Below are 17,333 nucleotides of genomic sequence, written 5' to 3' on the forward strand. Positions count from 1 at the left end.
TGTGCTGAGTGGAGAGCAGGAAAGAGAAACACAGTGCCACCCATACACCAAAATGCTTGAACATTTCTGAGCAGCAAGTTCAGAAAGGCAATGCTAGAAGCCAGTGCCTCTGATTAACACTGCTGCACACGTAAGAAATGGTACCAACATTATAAGGTTGATGTGAAGGTTCTCCCAAAGGCTTTCCTTCATGTACAAGGCTTGGTCAGGAGGTACAATTGGGATGGGCCTTGGTAGGAGGCTAGGGAAGTTATCCTAATGGGGATATCAGCACCCCAGTATATATCTCTGTCTCTGTCTTTTTCCACTCCTCCCTCCCTCTTTTCCTCCCTCCCTCTCCAACTTTGCCTGACTGTGTGTTCCCTGTTCTAAAGTTCTGCCTCACTAAAGATCCAAAAACAATGAGATCAAGCAACCATGGACTGAAACCTCTGAAACCATGAACCAAAATAAACTTTTCTTCTTCTTAAGTTGATTATCTCAGGCACTTTATCACAGCAGTGGAAAGCTGATTGAATTTGGCTTCACTTCTCACCAGGTTAACAAGGCAGGTTATAAAATGACTCCAGCACTTATGTCTGCAGCCTTATCATGACTTGCCCTGCAATGGCATGTTGGTGGGTACAGCAAGAAGAGATCTCTGTATCAGCATGACTTTACCAGGAAACTATGGGCTGTGTAGGGTATGGGATCATGATTTTAAGATATGACAGACACCTCTTTTGTGTTTATGCTATACTCACTTGCAGAATGATTGTGAGAAGATTACTCTTCAGTAAGCAAATAGGGGTAAAACTATGGTTTTAAAGTGGCTTTCAGGCATGCAAAAACTTTAATGAGTTGCTGGCCTAGTATTTTATCACTGCTCCTTTTACACAAATAAGGACACAGTATTGGTTATGGTTGTGTCTAGATGTCTTCTCAAAGCCTCATGCAGCCATAGGTGGGGCTTTTTCAGAGGTGACTGGACCTAGAATATGTGACACTGGGATTGATTCATGGTGCAATTTGAGGATCAAGGGTACTAGAATTAAAGGTGTGAATGCTACCTGCCCTAAGTAGCATGGATAGAACTGTGGTTGTCCCTTGCTTGCTTCCTTTTGTTGTCTTCTGCCTGCCATGAACTGTTTTTCCTCCATGATGCCTGTCTGCCATGCCACTCTGCCTTGGAATCAGCTGACAATGAACTGAAACCTCTACAAACTATGTGGGTATGGGGTGCTTGGTCTCAGCAACAAGAAAAGTAACTAAGATAGTATCTGCACAAAGGACAGCAAAGAATCTTCCCAGATCCTGGGGGTGGTCAGGGAAATATCCAGTGATATAGTTATTGGGGTCTTTGTCTCCACAGCAAGGATGGGATTAAGATTAGGGTTAGGGAACATGCCTCACTGGGAAACATCAAAGAAGCCTGGCTTCAACAATGGTTATCCCAAATAATCAATCCAAACCAAATCCCACTCAAAGATTAGTGACATGGAGGATGCAGATAAATAGCCACTATTAAGCCACACACTTACTTTCTGACAAATTCTTAACTCTTATTCTGTTTCTAACCACAAGTGTATCTCAACATTCTTAAGAAAGAAAAGAGGAGATTGCTGCCTGTCACTAAAAAATTAAAAGTTCCTTTAAAGCTACTAGAATGTAGAACAATGCTCATTTTCTTAAAGGCAAAGATCACTCTGATCTGGACAAACACAATAATTTAGTTTATTAACATTTTAAAAAAACACTTCTCAGGGGCTGGGGATTTAGCTCAGCGGCAAAAGTGCCTGCCTGGCAAGCACAAGATCGTGAGTTCGGTTCCCGGTACCGGAGAAAAACCAAAAAAAAACAAAACAAAACAAAAAAAAAACCACTTCTCATGGCAGAGTAAATATACACAAAATGGGATAGGTCACCAAGATAAAAATAAATGTACTTCACTTCCTTAACATTTAGTACCACTGTATTAGAGTTCTCCAGAGAAACAGACATAGCTATATATATGAATTGACCCATGCACTTTGGGAGGCTGACAAGTTCCAAGATCTGAAAGATGGGTTGGCCAGCTGGCAAGCTAGGAAAACTGATGGTGTAGCTCTAGCCCAAAAGGTATCAGCTTAAACTACAAGGAAGAGCCAATGTTTCAGTTCAAGTCCAAACTCAAGAAAAAGCTAATGTTCCAGTTTGAAATTATCAGGCAGGAGAGATTTTCCATTAACAAAGTTAATCTGTTTGCTCTAGCCAGGCTTCGGCTGATCAGAGGTCCACTGGCCAGAGAAAGCCCATGTGGTTTACTCAGCCTACTAATGTAAATGCTTACCTCACCCAGAAACACCTTGGTGAAAACTCTCAGATAATATTTGAGCAAGTACCTGGGCAGCTCATGGCTCAGCTAAGTTCACCATGAAGATGTGACAATGCCATTTATGTCTGGCGGGCAAAAAGGCAAAAACAAATAGTTTCCAGGAGATGATGAAATTTGTACAGAGCAATAAATCAGGAAGGGGACATCTCTAAGATCCCTCCTGTCCACACCCACACTGCTGCTTCCAATGCTCTTTCTCAGCTATTCTCTCAGTCATCATTAAAGCGGTGTGCTTAGCGATGTAAAGCTGTACACCACCAGACACCAATTACAGTGCACATCAAGGGTAGGCACAGCAAACGGAAGTCTTGCCCACTGCCCTGGGGACTGTAAAATGATATGGCTACTTTAGCAAATAGGTTAGCAGCCTCTTACACATTTAAACTTATACCTTCAATATGACCCAGTGATCTGTATGTTCACACTAAAGTCTGTGAGAGATTATAGATTTATTCATGATCAATAAATACTAGAAACAACTCCAATGTCCTTCATGGGTGTTTTAGTAACTTTTCTCATTGCTGTGACAAAATACCCAACACCCAAAGTTAAAGGAGGAAGGGTTTATTTAGCTCAGAGTTTGTAAAGATTTCAGTCCACAATTGGCTGGCTCCAAGGTAGGGTGGCATGGCACGGGGGCAACAGCAGTTCATGGAGGTGAAGACAGCAAAAGCAACAAGTGAGATTGAGACAAGCTTCTTCCTGTCCCTTACATTGCAGCCACTCTACCGGCATTAGGGTGGTGTCAATCCAATCATTAGACTGAGCCAGCAATCACCATTGCACTACAAATCAATGACACACTCTAGATTCAGCCACCTCTGAAAAAACTCTATGACTGCATAAGGCTTTGGAGGCACCTCTAGATACAAGCTATAACAAGGGGGGTAAATGGATAAACATCCATATGGTGGAACACTTAGCAATAAAAAGGAACAAGCCACACACAAATCTCAGAAACTACACTGAGTCAAAGGAGCCAGTCTTAAGAGGTTACATATTATATGGTTCTCCTTATATAACATTTTCCAAATGACAAAACAGTAGTGACAAGGATCAGCTCTGTAGCTGCCAGGGGTTAGGGAGCAGAGGACAGGATACCTCTGGAAGAGCACAAGAGATAGTGTTATATGTAGGGGCATGAGGAGTGTTCTGTGTCCTGATTTGGGAAGTACTATAGTCATGTGATCTACATTTGTTCACTTTCACAGTATTACACAACTTTCCAACATCACAAATTTACTTTTAAACTTGTTTTAAATAAAATGGTGAAAAAAGAAATGTATGCCATCCAAATTAAGCATAAGGTAAATGTGCCTAATGAAAAATTTCTACAAGATGGGGTCAGACAGCAGAAGTGGAGTTGAAAACATACACACTCAGGTGGGCACAAAATGTTCACAGATGGCATGTCTCTCATATCCTGGTAGGAAAAGAGGACAAGTGGCTTTCTTTCTGACCACTGGGCACAAGCTAGGAGGCCTCTGCAAAGGCAATTTGGGGTGCTTCTTGGTCCTGGACTTTCTGTTCTGAATCTCTTACAACAAAGCCTTAAGGAAGGAGTCTAGGCTTATGGACTATGGCACCCGGGATATCCTGGCTCCCAGTCCTGTTTTTATTATAGCTTGGGGCATCCCAGCAGCCACTTAAAGGAAACACCATGTTCATCCCTCTTTATCTGCTGTACCTAAGCAGATCTTGGTCCCCATCTCCTTAAAGTTTTGCCCTTCCTTTAAAGCTGGGTTCCTGGGAATGGGAGGGGGTTATTCTTAGGAAATATGTGCCAATGACAGGACACGGTTTTGGATTTCTGCATGTCACAGCCAGGGCTGATGGGTGTCACAGGCATCCAGTGCACAGATGGTGCTAAACATTCTACAACACACAGGACAGCCCCCTGAACAAGAATGGTACTGCTGGGTGTGAGGATGCATGCCTGCAAACCTAGCACTCAGGAGGCTGAGGCAGGAGGATCAATGTGAGTTTGAGGCCAACTTAAGCTACATAGTGAGTTCAAGACCAATCTGAACTAAATAGCAAGACCCTGTCTCAAAAACACCCCCAAAAATACAAAATACAAAGAATGGTATATCCCTAAGCATTACCAGTGACGAGGCTTAGGAAGGAAACTCATTAAATACATATATGAGCAAGCACTGGGTAAGGTATGTGACAACCCTCATTCACTCCCAAAACCCTTTTGAGGTAGGTGTTATCAATCCAATTCTGTAGTTGAGAAACCTGTGGTAGAGAACCATAAAGCAATGTGTCCAAATTCCAGTGATGAATCAAGAAGTGTGAGGACCAGGGGTGCCGGCAGGATGGCACCATGCAGCTGGGCTGGCTGCTCTCTAAACATTCTTTTTAGCTTTCTCTTTTGGGCTTAAAAAAAAAAAATCACTGAGAATTAGCCGGGGTTGGCGGCACATACCTGCAGTCCCAACTCCTCAGGAGCCTGAGCCCAGGAGTGCAAGATAGCCAGGATAACACAGAGAGACCACTTAAAAAAAAAAAAAAAAAAAAATCCCTGAGAAACATACAGAGAGAGGGGGCTGTAGGGCCGGAAGACCAGCAAACCTGGACTCAAGGGCTTCCAGGACATGAACAGACCTGTTGTCACCAAGAACCACTGGGGACTGTTTATGGCAGAATCTTCTTTCACTCCACCCATTCTTCCACAAAGCTCCCGAGAGACCCCACTGTGTGCCCTTGTGGAACTTCCTCTCCTCTCTCGCCAGCAAATGCTGCTGGAATGGGACCCACTGTGACACAATGAGGCAGGAAGCCATGTCAGGGAGGGACACGAGATGGAGACTAGAAAGGCGGGAGTACTGTGGCACAATCTGCCACCCACCAGGGCAGTGGGTGGGTGGGGCCTGTCTGGGAAAATCAACAGCATGCTTGAGAAACAAGTTCTATAATCACACCTGGTTCAGTTTCCCCTGCTTACATAATTTGTGTTGACAGTTCCACAATTAAAAATGGTGTGTGTGCGTGTGTGTGTGTGTGTGTGCAAGGAGGAAGAGATGAGGGGAGAAGAGAGAAAGAAAGCGAATAGAAGAAGAGAAGGAGAAAAACAGGAAAGGACACTGGCCTGAAGCTTAATGGAAAACTGGAAAACAGGAGGCAGCTGAAGAACTTGGGTAAGTGGTGAACGGCAAGATCTCGAGGCCCTCCTAAAAATCAAGGGAAGCTGCTCCTTACACTTTCTCCTTGAAAGATGCAGCAAAGCCTAAGCCAGGCAGCCAGCTGAGGCCAGCAGAACAAATTTCTGCTGTGCCTGCGAGCCACACCCCATCTGCCTGGAGGTCTGGCTGGAAAGAGGCCAGGATGAGCCTCCTACTGCCCCGTCCTCCCTCCATTTCCACCCACTGAGGACACTCACAGTTCCAGGATCAGAATGACATCAGTTTTGCTTTCGTACACCTCATGCAGAGTGATGACGTTGGGGTGCTGGATCTCCTTCAGGATGCTGACCTCCCGCTCAATGTCCTCCCGGCTCACTCCCCTGCGGCTGGACTTGGTCCTCCTCTTCCTGATAAACTTGGCGGCGTACTGCAGACCGGTGCTCTTCTCACGGCATTTCTTCACGACTGCAAACTGTCCGCTGAAGGGAAAAGAGGGGATATCCTTTTTGGTTCTCATTAAAAGCATGATTTGAAGGAGAATGTGGTATGAGGGGTAATAAAATTGTAAGAGAGGAGTTCAAGAGGAGAGAAATTAAATTAAGTAGGGCTTATTGTATATACTGTGGCTTTTTTATACCTGTTCCCTTTGAATAATGGCTCAAGCAATAAAAGTTATTTTCTTAACCACTTAACAGTTTACCCCAGGGTCACCTGGGCAGCACATCTGTTTACATGCTGACTATCCCAAGTGTCACTGGGCAGGTGTCATTTCAACCAGTGGACTATCATTTGCACGAGATACACTTGTATGTCTATTTGTTTTATATCAACTATTTTTTGCATACTTTTTAATTTAAAACCAATGTATTTGCCTCTGATGTTTATTTCTAGTGAAATCTAGTAAGTTTTGATTATTTTCTTTTACTAATTCATGGTTATTTTATTTGTGGAAAATAACAATTTTGTGCTACAATCTATAAAAAAAACTACTATTGTAAGTACATTAGGCATAATTTTTTATCCTGCAGAACTCAGTGATATTCTTGTATTGTATTCTCTACAATACAAAACAGACGTGTTTGGGACACTGAGACTAAATTGGAAGGAAGTGCCAAAAGATCTGCAAAAGAAAACACTGAAAAAAGGGAAGAATCTTAGCATATCAGAGAGGAAAAGTCTGCATTATAAAATGGAAACACAAAAAAGGTATCTCCTTATTGTCAACTGTTCATAATACAAAAATGATAGAACATGAAAGAAGAAACAAAACTAAAACATTCCAATAGTGATCAGTGATTATGATAATTCTCTGGGTGGTGTTGCCAGAGTTGGTCAACATCTAACAAGCTCTCCTGTAATCAAAAAGGGAGGAAAAGTATTATTATAAAATATTTATGCACCTTCTGGACCAAGCAATTGGGGGCTCATTTGTTATTTATTCAAAACAAAGGGGTACATAAAAAGTCATCTACAATTGACACTAGATCTAATAGACCAAATAACTGAAAAATACAGGATGGCAAAATGCCAACCAGGTCACCCATCACTCGTGTCTTCACCACTATGTTTAGTGGGTAGGCATTTTGCTGAGTTTATTCCACCCACAGAAAAAAGGAAAGGCCAACATGATGTGTAAAGTGTGCTGTTCAAAGAAATACAATAAAGCAGAAAGAATTTGCGAAGACACAAGATACTACCATCCAGATTGTAATGTTGTGTATTAAAAGTTTTAAAATATATCATACATAGAAAAATTATTGAATAAACTGGTCATTGTTATGTCTTACTATATTTTTGTAAAAATTAAAGAAAATTACGCAATTTTTGGTTATCCTGTATTTAAATAATTGGACTAGTAGTCAACTTTATTGAATAGGTAATAATGTCTACATTTCTTTACTCTCCTCCTCTCTCTCACTTCAGATCTAGGGGCAGCAGGAAAGCACCCTGCTCTGACACTTCCACACTTCCAACAGGCCGTTTTCCTAAGGTCTAGTCTTAGAACTAGGGGGAAGAAAAGGACTGATGCCAGGAAACTGGCAGAAAATATAAACATCTAAGGCCCCACTCTTGAAGACCTATTTTGAACACCTAGAATGAAAAAGTATTTATTATTCTGTTCACAACTTAGAGACTGATAAGCCTCAAGTACTACACATCTGTGGGCTGGTTCTCTAGCCTGAGCACCTGCCACTCTACAATGGTATGTGCAAGTAGAAGCGCTTAGTTCTGGGCAGCTGGCTCTATCCCCACCTGCAGGTGTTAACCATGGGCTAAGCCAATCACCGCATCATGTTCTCTGGCTCCCACAGTAGGTACTTAATCTAAGTAGGACTTTGCAGAGAACAGAAAGACAGTGTCTTTCTGATCTTCATTTCCTTCAGTATGTTAACACCCTAGCCTGCTACCCGCCATATGGGGGTCACAGGGAGTCACACGCAATTCAAATACAACCCCAGTGCCGTGGATAAAAGAAACTTGGTCTGCAGTGACACTATGGAGCAGCTGGATCAGCCCTAGCCTGAAGCCTTTTGCTTTGGGTTTTTCAGCATCAGCCAATAAATTCCCTTTACACCTAAAGGCAGTTTAATTTGGGTTTTCTATTTTCTACAGAGGAAAGCATCCTAAATGCCACAGAACCATCTGAACACAACCTCCTTCCCATATATAAAATAGTACAATAACAGCACCTGACCTAAAACATGTGTGGCAACAAGCAGGTGAGACCACAAGGTGAGCAAGGGGCTCCTGAAAGCCAGCGAGTATGCCTGAGGAAACCATGCTGCCCAGTGTGCAGCGAAACCTCCAGGACCTGAAAGTAATGCCTCATTCAGCTTCAGGCTCCTGCAGTGGTGGCAGCAGCCAGAGAGGACGGGATCAGGGACTACAGGAGGGTGGGGCCCCTTCATGGCTGATGCCTGGCTCCTGGCTAAGCCTAAATGAAGAGGGTCAAGTGAGGGTCTAGAAGGCTCTCAGGAAATGTTCTAGACCTATCTGAACACCTCTTCTTTGAAGACATTTTTCCCCATTGTTCTCTGACTCCCTTATCAATCTGCCCCTTCCCCTACCTTCTTCCAGTCTCCCCAAGTCCATAGAGTACCTTGCACTCTTTGGTGGCAGTTGAAAGTGCCTGTTTCTTGCCACTTCCAGTTCCCAAGACTGACAATTCCTGGGGACAGGGCATTTTTCTATTTCCTCAGACACTGTGGGCAAAGTCACTCCACAGAGTTCGTAAACAAGGCCAACCAGAAGCATCACACTGAAGCTGCTGCATTACTGCTAGGTAACTAAAGGAAATGTGTAAAATTTGAAGCACTAACTAGATGTGTAACCATGGCCTCAAAAACTGCTTAGCCAGTTGGTGTAAGAGCAGCTGCCTATGTTGGACAGTTGTTGGGGGTGGAAAGGTGTGTTAGTCAGCTTTCCCTCACACTAACAAAGCACCTGAGAAAACCAGCTTATAAAGAGAAAAGGTTTATCTTGACTAATTGTTTTAGAGGTTCCAGTCCACGGGCAGTTGGCCCCACTGCTTCTGGGCCTGTGGTGAGGCAGTACATCACACTGGGAGCACATAGCAAAGCAAAAGCCATTCATCTCATGGCCAGGAAGCTCAGAGAGCAAAGAAAGAGTAGGGTCCCGGATCATCTCCATGGACAAAGCCCCTCGTGACCTAACTTCCTCCCTTTGGCCACCTCTTAGCTGGTCTACTACTGCCAGGTAGCTGTACCCTGGGGACCAAGCCCTAGCATTTGGGCTTTTTGAGGGTGTTCAGTATCCAAACTATAGCAAGGAGGAAGCTGACTAAGTGAGATAATACACAAATTGTTCAGAAAACTCCTGACCACACAAAGTCTTCAATAATGTTAGCTGTTACTCATCTGTAACAACTGAAATTTTCATTAGCACACTATAGCTTCAGTCTCGAAGTGATACAATGTTACCCTCAAAATAGCCCTTCCCATTACTGACAGGGAATAAAGAGTCCTAAGAGGCCAAAACTAAAAAATCCCCCCAGGATGGTACCACATTAATAATGTATATGAAACTACTGCTCCACTTGGCTACTGGCTCCCCTTTAGCACACATGCCGCCCCGACCCCTTTCCTCTCTACCCCAGTGGGGGCAGCCACTGTCAGTTGCTCACCTCAGGGCCTGGCCTTGGGAACTCAGAGCCACTTGCTGGTGATGGTACAGGCAGCCTGGCCCATGCAGTCCTGGGACTTCTCCACCACAAAGCCGCCTAGGACAGGGTGTGATGAGGACAGACTGCCAGAGTAGTCATTCTCCTGCTATCACAGGCATTCACTTCTCCCTGTGGATTATGGATCAACTGCTGGACTGATCCTGTCCTTTCTGGGCAACTGGCCCTCAACCCAAGTGCTCCCTGGCATCTACTTTCTACCCTGAATTTGGACTACCTGAGGTACAGTTTCTCCTCACACATCGCCACCACTTCAACAAAAGAAAAAAGCAACCTGTTTGTTTTTGTTTGTTGACAAGTGTTTCTAAATCTTGTCCTCCCAGAGAAACACATGAGCTCAGGCCAGGAGGGAAAGTGACCATCAGAAAGAAGTAGGGCTCCCCTACAGTCTGCTCGGAGGAGCAAGCCTTACAGCTGGCCTGACCAGTGCCAGTGTTCGGGGGTCTAGTCAGTAATGGCACCCATGGAGGCCTAAGTCACCCATTAATAATGCAGTGGGAGCTGCTCAGAGAGCAGGCATCCACTTTACCTGCAACAGAGATTCTGTGTGTCCTGTCACTTCATTTTGATGAAACTACAATCGACCCTGACCACTTACAGATTTTAGAAGTGAGAATATGCCTTCTTTCTTGATATCTTCTGTAAGCTCCACACCAATACTAGTGGCACTTTTGCGAATATTCACAGACACATACACTGGCTGGAAACTCTGCTTGCTGTCATTCCTAGCTGAGGACAAACATGGTGATGCTCCGGCTTGCTAATTCATTCCCCATGCTGTAATAAGTGTCCTTTTCGTCATCTATTTAGACCGTTTTTTCTTTCTTTCTTTTTTTTTTTTTTTTTGTACTCTTGTGCTTTCTGTTGGGGATTTTACAGTGAAGATGGCACACAGCACAGTGGAGAAAAGTCGTCTAGTGCTCTAAGCAGAGGCTGTGACGTGCCGCATGTGAGACAGGCCTCATTTGGGAAGTAGTTAAGAGTGCTAGTGTCATGAGTTCCATGTTAGAGACTCAACAATATATTAAATAGTTTTTAAGCAGAAACACATTTTAAAAAAAGGTTGTGCAATAGGTTCACAAAAACCATTGTGCCTGAGATTTACAGGACTCTGACTTTGTATCTCCCCTAGGGCCAATGGTGCAGCGTTTGCCAGGAGCTCCCAGAATGTAATGCTACTTACTGTATGTCACTTCTCCAATACACACACGTTTATCAACTAATAACACAGCAGTTTGCTGCATTAGTTGACAACAGCCAAATTCATTTTGACATTAAAAACTCTCAATCAAACATAACAAGCATTTATTAACTATGGCCAGATATATACAAAGGTAATGAAACACAATCTTGCTTTAAAGAGTTTTATCTTTTAAAAAAAGACTTGATTCAAAAATAGTCACAAATTTTATTAGAAAGAAAACCTTGGGTCACAAGAAAAACTTCACAAAGAACCTGCTAATTAAATTATTTGTCCAACTTACTAATAAATCCAGTTGATCCAACTGTGACTGGGATTTCAGGGTTACATGGGGGCTCTCTTCACACAGATCACTTTATTAATAAACATAATGCTGTGAGGCAGACATTACTGTCATCTCTCGTATCAATGGAAAACCAAGTGTTTTAAAACTACCCCCAATTCATTTAGCAAGTAAGTTGCATAATTGAGAAAGTAATCCAAACCCAAGTATATCTGCTCCCAACTCCCATTCCCTGTGCTGTTTCTGTGGTGACCTTGTGTGCATTCCATCTGATATACAAGTCCCCTCCCTGGGAATCAGCAAACACCTTTGCAGGGAAGAGTTTTATAAGGGGAATTCAAACATGGCATTTCCAAATGAATCGGTTTGGGTAAAGTCCCCCTTTCCTCCTCACTGAAAACTCACAAAATGTTTTAATTAATTAAATCCATAGCTGTGAGATCCTCTGAAGTCCCCTGCAATAAGAAGTAAACCATGTTTGTGTGCAGGCTGAGAAAGCACCACATTGGTTGAACATCCCCAACCTAGCAGGAAAACCCAAGCTGTCCAAACTCTGAAACTTATTGCATGCTGACATGATGCCAAGTGGGAAATTCCACACCATGAAACTTTGTTTCATGAATGAAGTTATTAACAGTATTGTATAAAGGTGGAGATGTAGCTCAGTGGTGCCTATCTAGCACTCATGAGGCCTTGGGTTTGACACCCACCACCAAGGAAAAAAAAGTATAACATTACTGCAGGTTGTGTGTATGGGGTATCTAGGAAACATAAATGAATATCATGCTTAGACTTGGGTCCCATCCCCAAGACATCTCATTATTTCTACCCAGATACCTGTACTCCAAATCCAAAACTAACACCAGCAACAAAATCCGAAACATCTTTGGTCCCAAGCATTTTAGATAAGAGATACTCACTCAGTGTACACTCACAATTGGAAAGAAACACGAGGAGATTCTCAAAGTCAGGACACAAGAATGTCGCGCATCTATGTCCGAAGCATTCGTATTTTTCTAAGCATTATATACTTTCTAGTACACTGAAAACTGTGTGACTTTGTTTAACCCAGACAGGCCTTATTTTCAAACTTATATATTTGTGGAAGTCTCTGTTCCTATAGAAGAAAGATAGCGTAGACATGTACTAACAGTAAAGATATCCCGGGGGACACAGCTCAGTGTTAAGAGCCCTTGCCTAGTATGCATGAGGCCCTGGGTTCAATCCCCAGCATAGGAGAAATGGAAGAGGCACCGGCTGACTATACACAATGATTTCTGACTCCCAAGTGGGTGCCCAACTGGGTCTAACATTATCACTGCCAGTCCGACTCAGCCCCTACATGAGAATAAGCTCCCACCTTGACAAGTGGGTGCAGAGTTTTAAAATGTGACTAAGACAGCACCTCATTTTTATCTTTGATTTTGAAGATGTATCTACCCACTACATATCACAATTAAAATTATTTATAGTAACTACTGTTACGAATTTTCTACATTGACACTTAAAACAGGTCTGGTTTAAATCCTAACAGCTAGTAAGGTTTTCTCTCTCCCAACCCTTTGCAATGAACACAAAATAACTTTTTACTTCACAATTCATGTATCAGATCTGTGGAGAAATTTTAACGCTGGTCTATAGGTAACTTATTCATCTTACAGAGCTGCACTGAGACAGTAGCAACGCTTGAATCCTGCCAGAATCCTACTAGAATTACAGGTGTCAGAAGAGAATGGAGGTGATAGAAATGATTTCTCAAGAATGAGTTGGCATCTGATAATCATCACACTTAGGGTGGGGGAAAAGACCTGAGGGCTTATAAACCAGGGGGACAACACAACAAGGAGCTGCTGCTGAGGTAGACAGGTAGTCAGGGGACCTTGCAGAGGTGGCCCAGGCTGTCCCCAACGCTGTGTGAGTCGGGAGGGAAGAGGCACACGCTGTTGCTGGATGTGTTTGTCCCGGGGCTTCATCTGCTGGAGGCTCAGCCCCCATTGAGGTGCTCTGAGAGGTGGACATGGAGTGAGGCTGTTAGGTCTTGCTGAGGATACTGTCCTCTCTCAGAAGAGATTAAGGTTGGGCTAGTTGAGGGTTGCTATAAAAGGACAAGCTTGGCCAGCTGCAGGCTGCTAACGCTTCCTGTCCCACAAGATGATCACTCCTTCTCATACGTGCTACTGCCATGATGGTCCATGTTGTCCACTCTTTCAGCCTCTATGACTGAGAATGGAGTAGACACCTTTTCTTTATATCTTACCCAGCCTCAGGCACTTCATTATAGCAACAGAAAATAGACAATATGCAATGCATGTGAAGGGACAGAGTTTTCACAATGGTGAGTTGTGGTGGGGAAGAATGAAAGAGTTTGTCTTGTGTTTCTAGAAAGAGGAGCAGTGGTTGGGGAGGTGCTGGTGCAGCTGCACAAACTATACTTCGCTCAGAACAGACCAAGGCTCAAATGCCAGGAACAAGAGAAGAGAGGCCTCTCTGGACCTCAGTTTTCTCATGTGTGTGAGCATGATGACAACACGAAATGAAGCCATACATGTGATGCATACTTCCTTCTCTCAACACTTCAAACATACATAAAGAATAATACTAGCAAGTGTCTCTCAGCTTCACAGTACTTCTTAAAGAAGCCAAGAGATTACCATTTTTTCTTGTCACTTTTGACCCAACAAGTTTGAACTCTAAATCTGAAGCCTCAACATTTTCCTTCCATTAGGACTCAGCAAAGCTATTTCCACTTGAGATGAAGACAGACTTAATTTGTCCCCTTTGGTCACCAAAGGACCTTGTGATTTTCTTAGATGCTGAAAGTTTTGCCTACACGTAAGTGACAGGAAGTGGACTGCATTTTCCAAAGATGACCTCCTGTCACCTACTCCACCTCATGCCTGTCTATGTTGTCTCCTTCCATTTCCCATCAGAGGGGAAATCTAGTAGTCTCCTCTGAGTGTTAGCAAACCCCAAGGACTTACTTGGGCAACAGAATGTTGCAGAAATCATTCCAGTACTTCTGCCCAGGTTTCTTGGGTTCCTTTTTGGGACCCAACCACCACACTGAGAGAATCCCAGGTTTCTGGAGAGGCCATAGGCAGACTCCAAAACACAGATCCAGCTAAGCTGACAGGGCAGCCCTGTGTGTGAGCCTGGGCCACCAAATGTTCGGATGCTACAGCCCAGCCAATATCTTAGCACAACAATATGACTGACCCTCAGCAAGGACCACCCAGCTGAGCCCAAGTGGCCCAGAGAATTTGAGAGTCTAGAGATCATCATACATAGCTATTTTTAGTTACCAAGTTGTGGACTAGTTTGTCATGAAACAATGGAGATAGAACAGCCACAAAGAATTTTGCATACTGAGTTCAACGATCACCTAGCAGGCTATGTAAAGGAAAAGAGGTGAGTGAGAAGGCGAGGGCTCAGTAGGTAGCTTGGCCACAGGCTGGACTCCCAAGAGAGCTGGAAAAGAGCAACCATCTAGGGCACCTGGAATTCAGGCCCCTTCCTAGGCTCCCATCAGCATGGGGGAACTGCCTTTCAGGTCCTTTGCTTCTTTTCTTGGCAATAATTTCCCACCTTTCAAGGGGAGCTCTGTATCATTTCAGAAGGATCTCTGTCTCTTACTGCATTTTATAGAGCCAGAGCAAAATATCTGATGCTAGGTGCTTTATAAAGGGAAGAGGTTTACTTTAACCCACAGTTGTAAAAGCAAAAACTCCAAGACTGGGGGGCGGTCCCATGTGGTTGGCCACTACTGAGGACCTCCTGGCTGCATCATAACATGGCAGATAAGCAAAAAGGGAAAAAGCTACACTCAGAAGAGAGAGGTGACATGGCAAGAGAGGAAGTGAAGTAGCAGGGAGGAACTTAGGCTAATCTTTGATAATGAGGCACTCCTACAGGGAACTGATCCTTTCCTGCAATATGCACGTTAATCCCTGCACAAGGGCAGCACCTTGTGATCTAATCACCTCCTATGCAGCCCTATCTCTGAACAATCCATGCCTCTCCATAGCTATGGGAGACCACCATGCTGCTCTCTCCTGAGAAACACAGCTCTTGCCTTGACCTGTCTCTGACCTCTTCTTCACCCTATTTACTGAGATATGCAAAGTTGGACATATTGAAATAAATATTCCTTTAATTGGCTAAAAGAATGAGGCACCTGGTGGTCTCATTAATAGCAAAGTAGCAACACATGGATGAGAACAGCCTCCGTGTTGGGCTGGAATGGAAGCTAGAGCAGAGCAAAAGCCTCTGAGATTCCAGGGTTAAGACACGTGATAACATCTCAGCTGAGGGCATGGGACTCAGAAAGAAGTATACCTTCCTGGCAGTAAAGGTGCCAGTCTTGCATACATCAAAACTATCTGTGCATTGCTAATTGGAGGCTTCTGTGCCTGGCACAGCTACCAAGTTTCTTTTCCCTCTGCACTGTGTGGAGACCCCCACTCACCTCCCTGATTGATACCAATAAAAACCATGAGCTTTTGGAGATGAACAATAGGTCATCCCAGAGCTTCTCAACTGAAGAATATTCTCTTCCTTTTGCATCCATGTGCCATACTGCTGGGTGGGTTAAACTGATACCCTCATCAGGAGTTTTGGTAACTGCAAACTTTTACATTCATACTCTTATCAGGGTTTCAGTACATAACATCATATTGGGGACCAACCTTCTAGCACACAAATCTTTGGGGGTCAAGCCACATTCAAGCAACCCTGCACCAGAAGCAAACAACACAACCAACAAACTCTCAAGACTTTCATGGAGATGTCGTCCCATATTTCTGGCAAAGCAGAGCTGATTATTGGCCTCCAATTTTATTTTGGAGGGGGTTCTATGGTCTGCAGGTCTCTAGCCAGGGAAATGTCTACACAGCAAATGTCAGGATATATACAGTCAACTGACTACCCAAAACTCATGCTGACTAGTTTGAATGCACACTGATAAGGACATCACTTTTGCCAAGCTCATGTGAGGAGGAAGCCCCATCTCCCTCCTCCAGCAGAAACCTCTCCTTCCATCCTAACCCTACTAGCACCATGGATTTCAGCAGATCCAAAGGCAAATCCTACACAGGAATATGCAACATCAGCAGCAAGTGGTACACAATTCCCCTGGACACTTACGTGGTGTGGCACACACTTGCTCTTTTCCTGTCCTTTGAGAAGCTCACTAAGAAGCAAACTATATTTTAGAAAGAAAGCAAAGTTGATTTTTTAAATCCTTGTTTAGAAAAAAATTCTTCACAAACTATTTTGAACTGCTATAAGGGCTCAGCAAAATGGCCTACGATGTGAGGAACAAGGGTTTCTTTGCCTGTAAGCAGTAGCTTAGGCTGCCTCAGTGCAGGCAAGGAGGAGCAGTTTGCTGAGTGGATAAACAGCCCCTGTCTCTCAGGGAACCACAGCAACATCAAGGTCAGCAGTGAGATGATGGGCCAGGGCACGCCAGTGATATTACCAGGCAAGGAGAGCACCAGAGGGGTGGGTCTCCTGGCGGGGCAGCATCCTTGTGGGGACAAGATCTCACAGAAGACTACGGAGAAGGCAGCAAAACTGAAGGCCTAGGACTTGTGGGTAGGAGGCTGCAGCGTGGCACGGTGCAAACACACAGAGCATCAAGTGGCTTAATGTGGCCTCCTCACAATTAACAAGTTAGAACACCAGAGCGGGTGAGGACTTGGAAACAAAGAGAAGACTAGGAAGATGGCAGTGGGGCCTCTGCTCACTCTGCTTAGCTCCGTATTTCTTTGGAAGCAGAAGGGCCCAGACCCATCTGAAGAGTAGCTCCAAATGTGGGAGCTCTGCAGCCGCTATACAAAGATGCTAGCTATGTGAAGAAAGGTTTCACAGCCAGGCAAGTGTAGAGAAAACCTACACTTTACTATATTTGGAGAAAATATTAGAGTGGTGTTGTTTATCTTGTCCCCTAATGACCGTGTTTAGATCGCATCATATGATATTTTTCCAACAGGTTTTCTTCGTAACAGGTTTTCTTGGTAAAAAAAAGTCACAATGGACTGCTGTATGCATGACTCAGCAGACCTACCCCTTTACACAAGACGGTGTTGCATTCAGCATTTCCCATCATTTGGGTGTGGTGTTAATTGCAATATCACTTTTATTGTTTGTTTGCTTGTTCCATGAAGCAT

General features: G+C 43.9%; 1 protein-coding gene across 3 annotated transcripts in view; it reads right to left on the minus strand.

The window, feature by feature from the left end:
* Dapk1 (death-associated protein kinase 1) overlaps window positions 1-17,333 on the minus strand; it is a 224,403-nt gene that overhangs the window by 110,567 nt on the left and 96,503 nt on the right. For all 3 annotated transcript variants that reach the window (XM_013516027.1, XM_013516026.1, XM_013516025.1), the window contains one exon: window positions 5,739-5,960. In XM_013516027.1, the coding sequence (XP_013371481.1) occupies window positions 5,739-5,960 (222 nt within the window). The remainder of the gene's footprint in view (window positions 1-5,738; window positions 5,961-17,333) is intronic.

This window comes from Chinchilla lanigera, unplaced genomic scaffold, assembly GCF_000276665.1.
Source record: "Chinchilla lanigera isolate Chin_1 unplaced genomic scaffold, ChiLan1.0 scaffold00031, whole genome shotgun sequence".
Taxonomy (NCBI): Eukaryota; Metazoa; Chordata; class Mammalia; order Rodentia; family Chinchillidae; genus Chinchilla; species Chinchilla lanigera.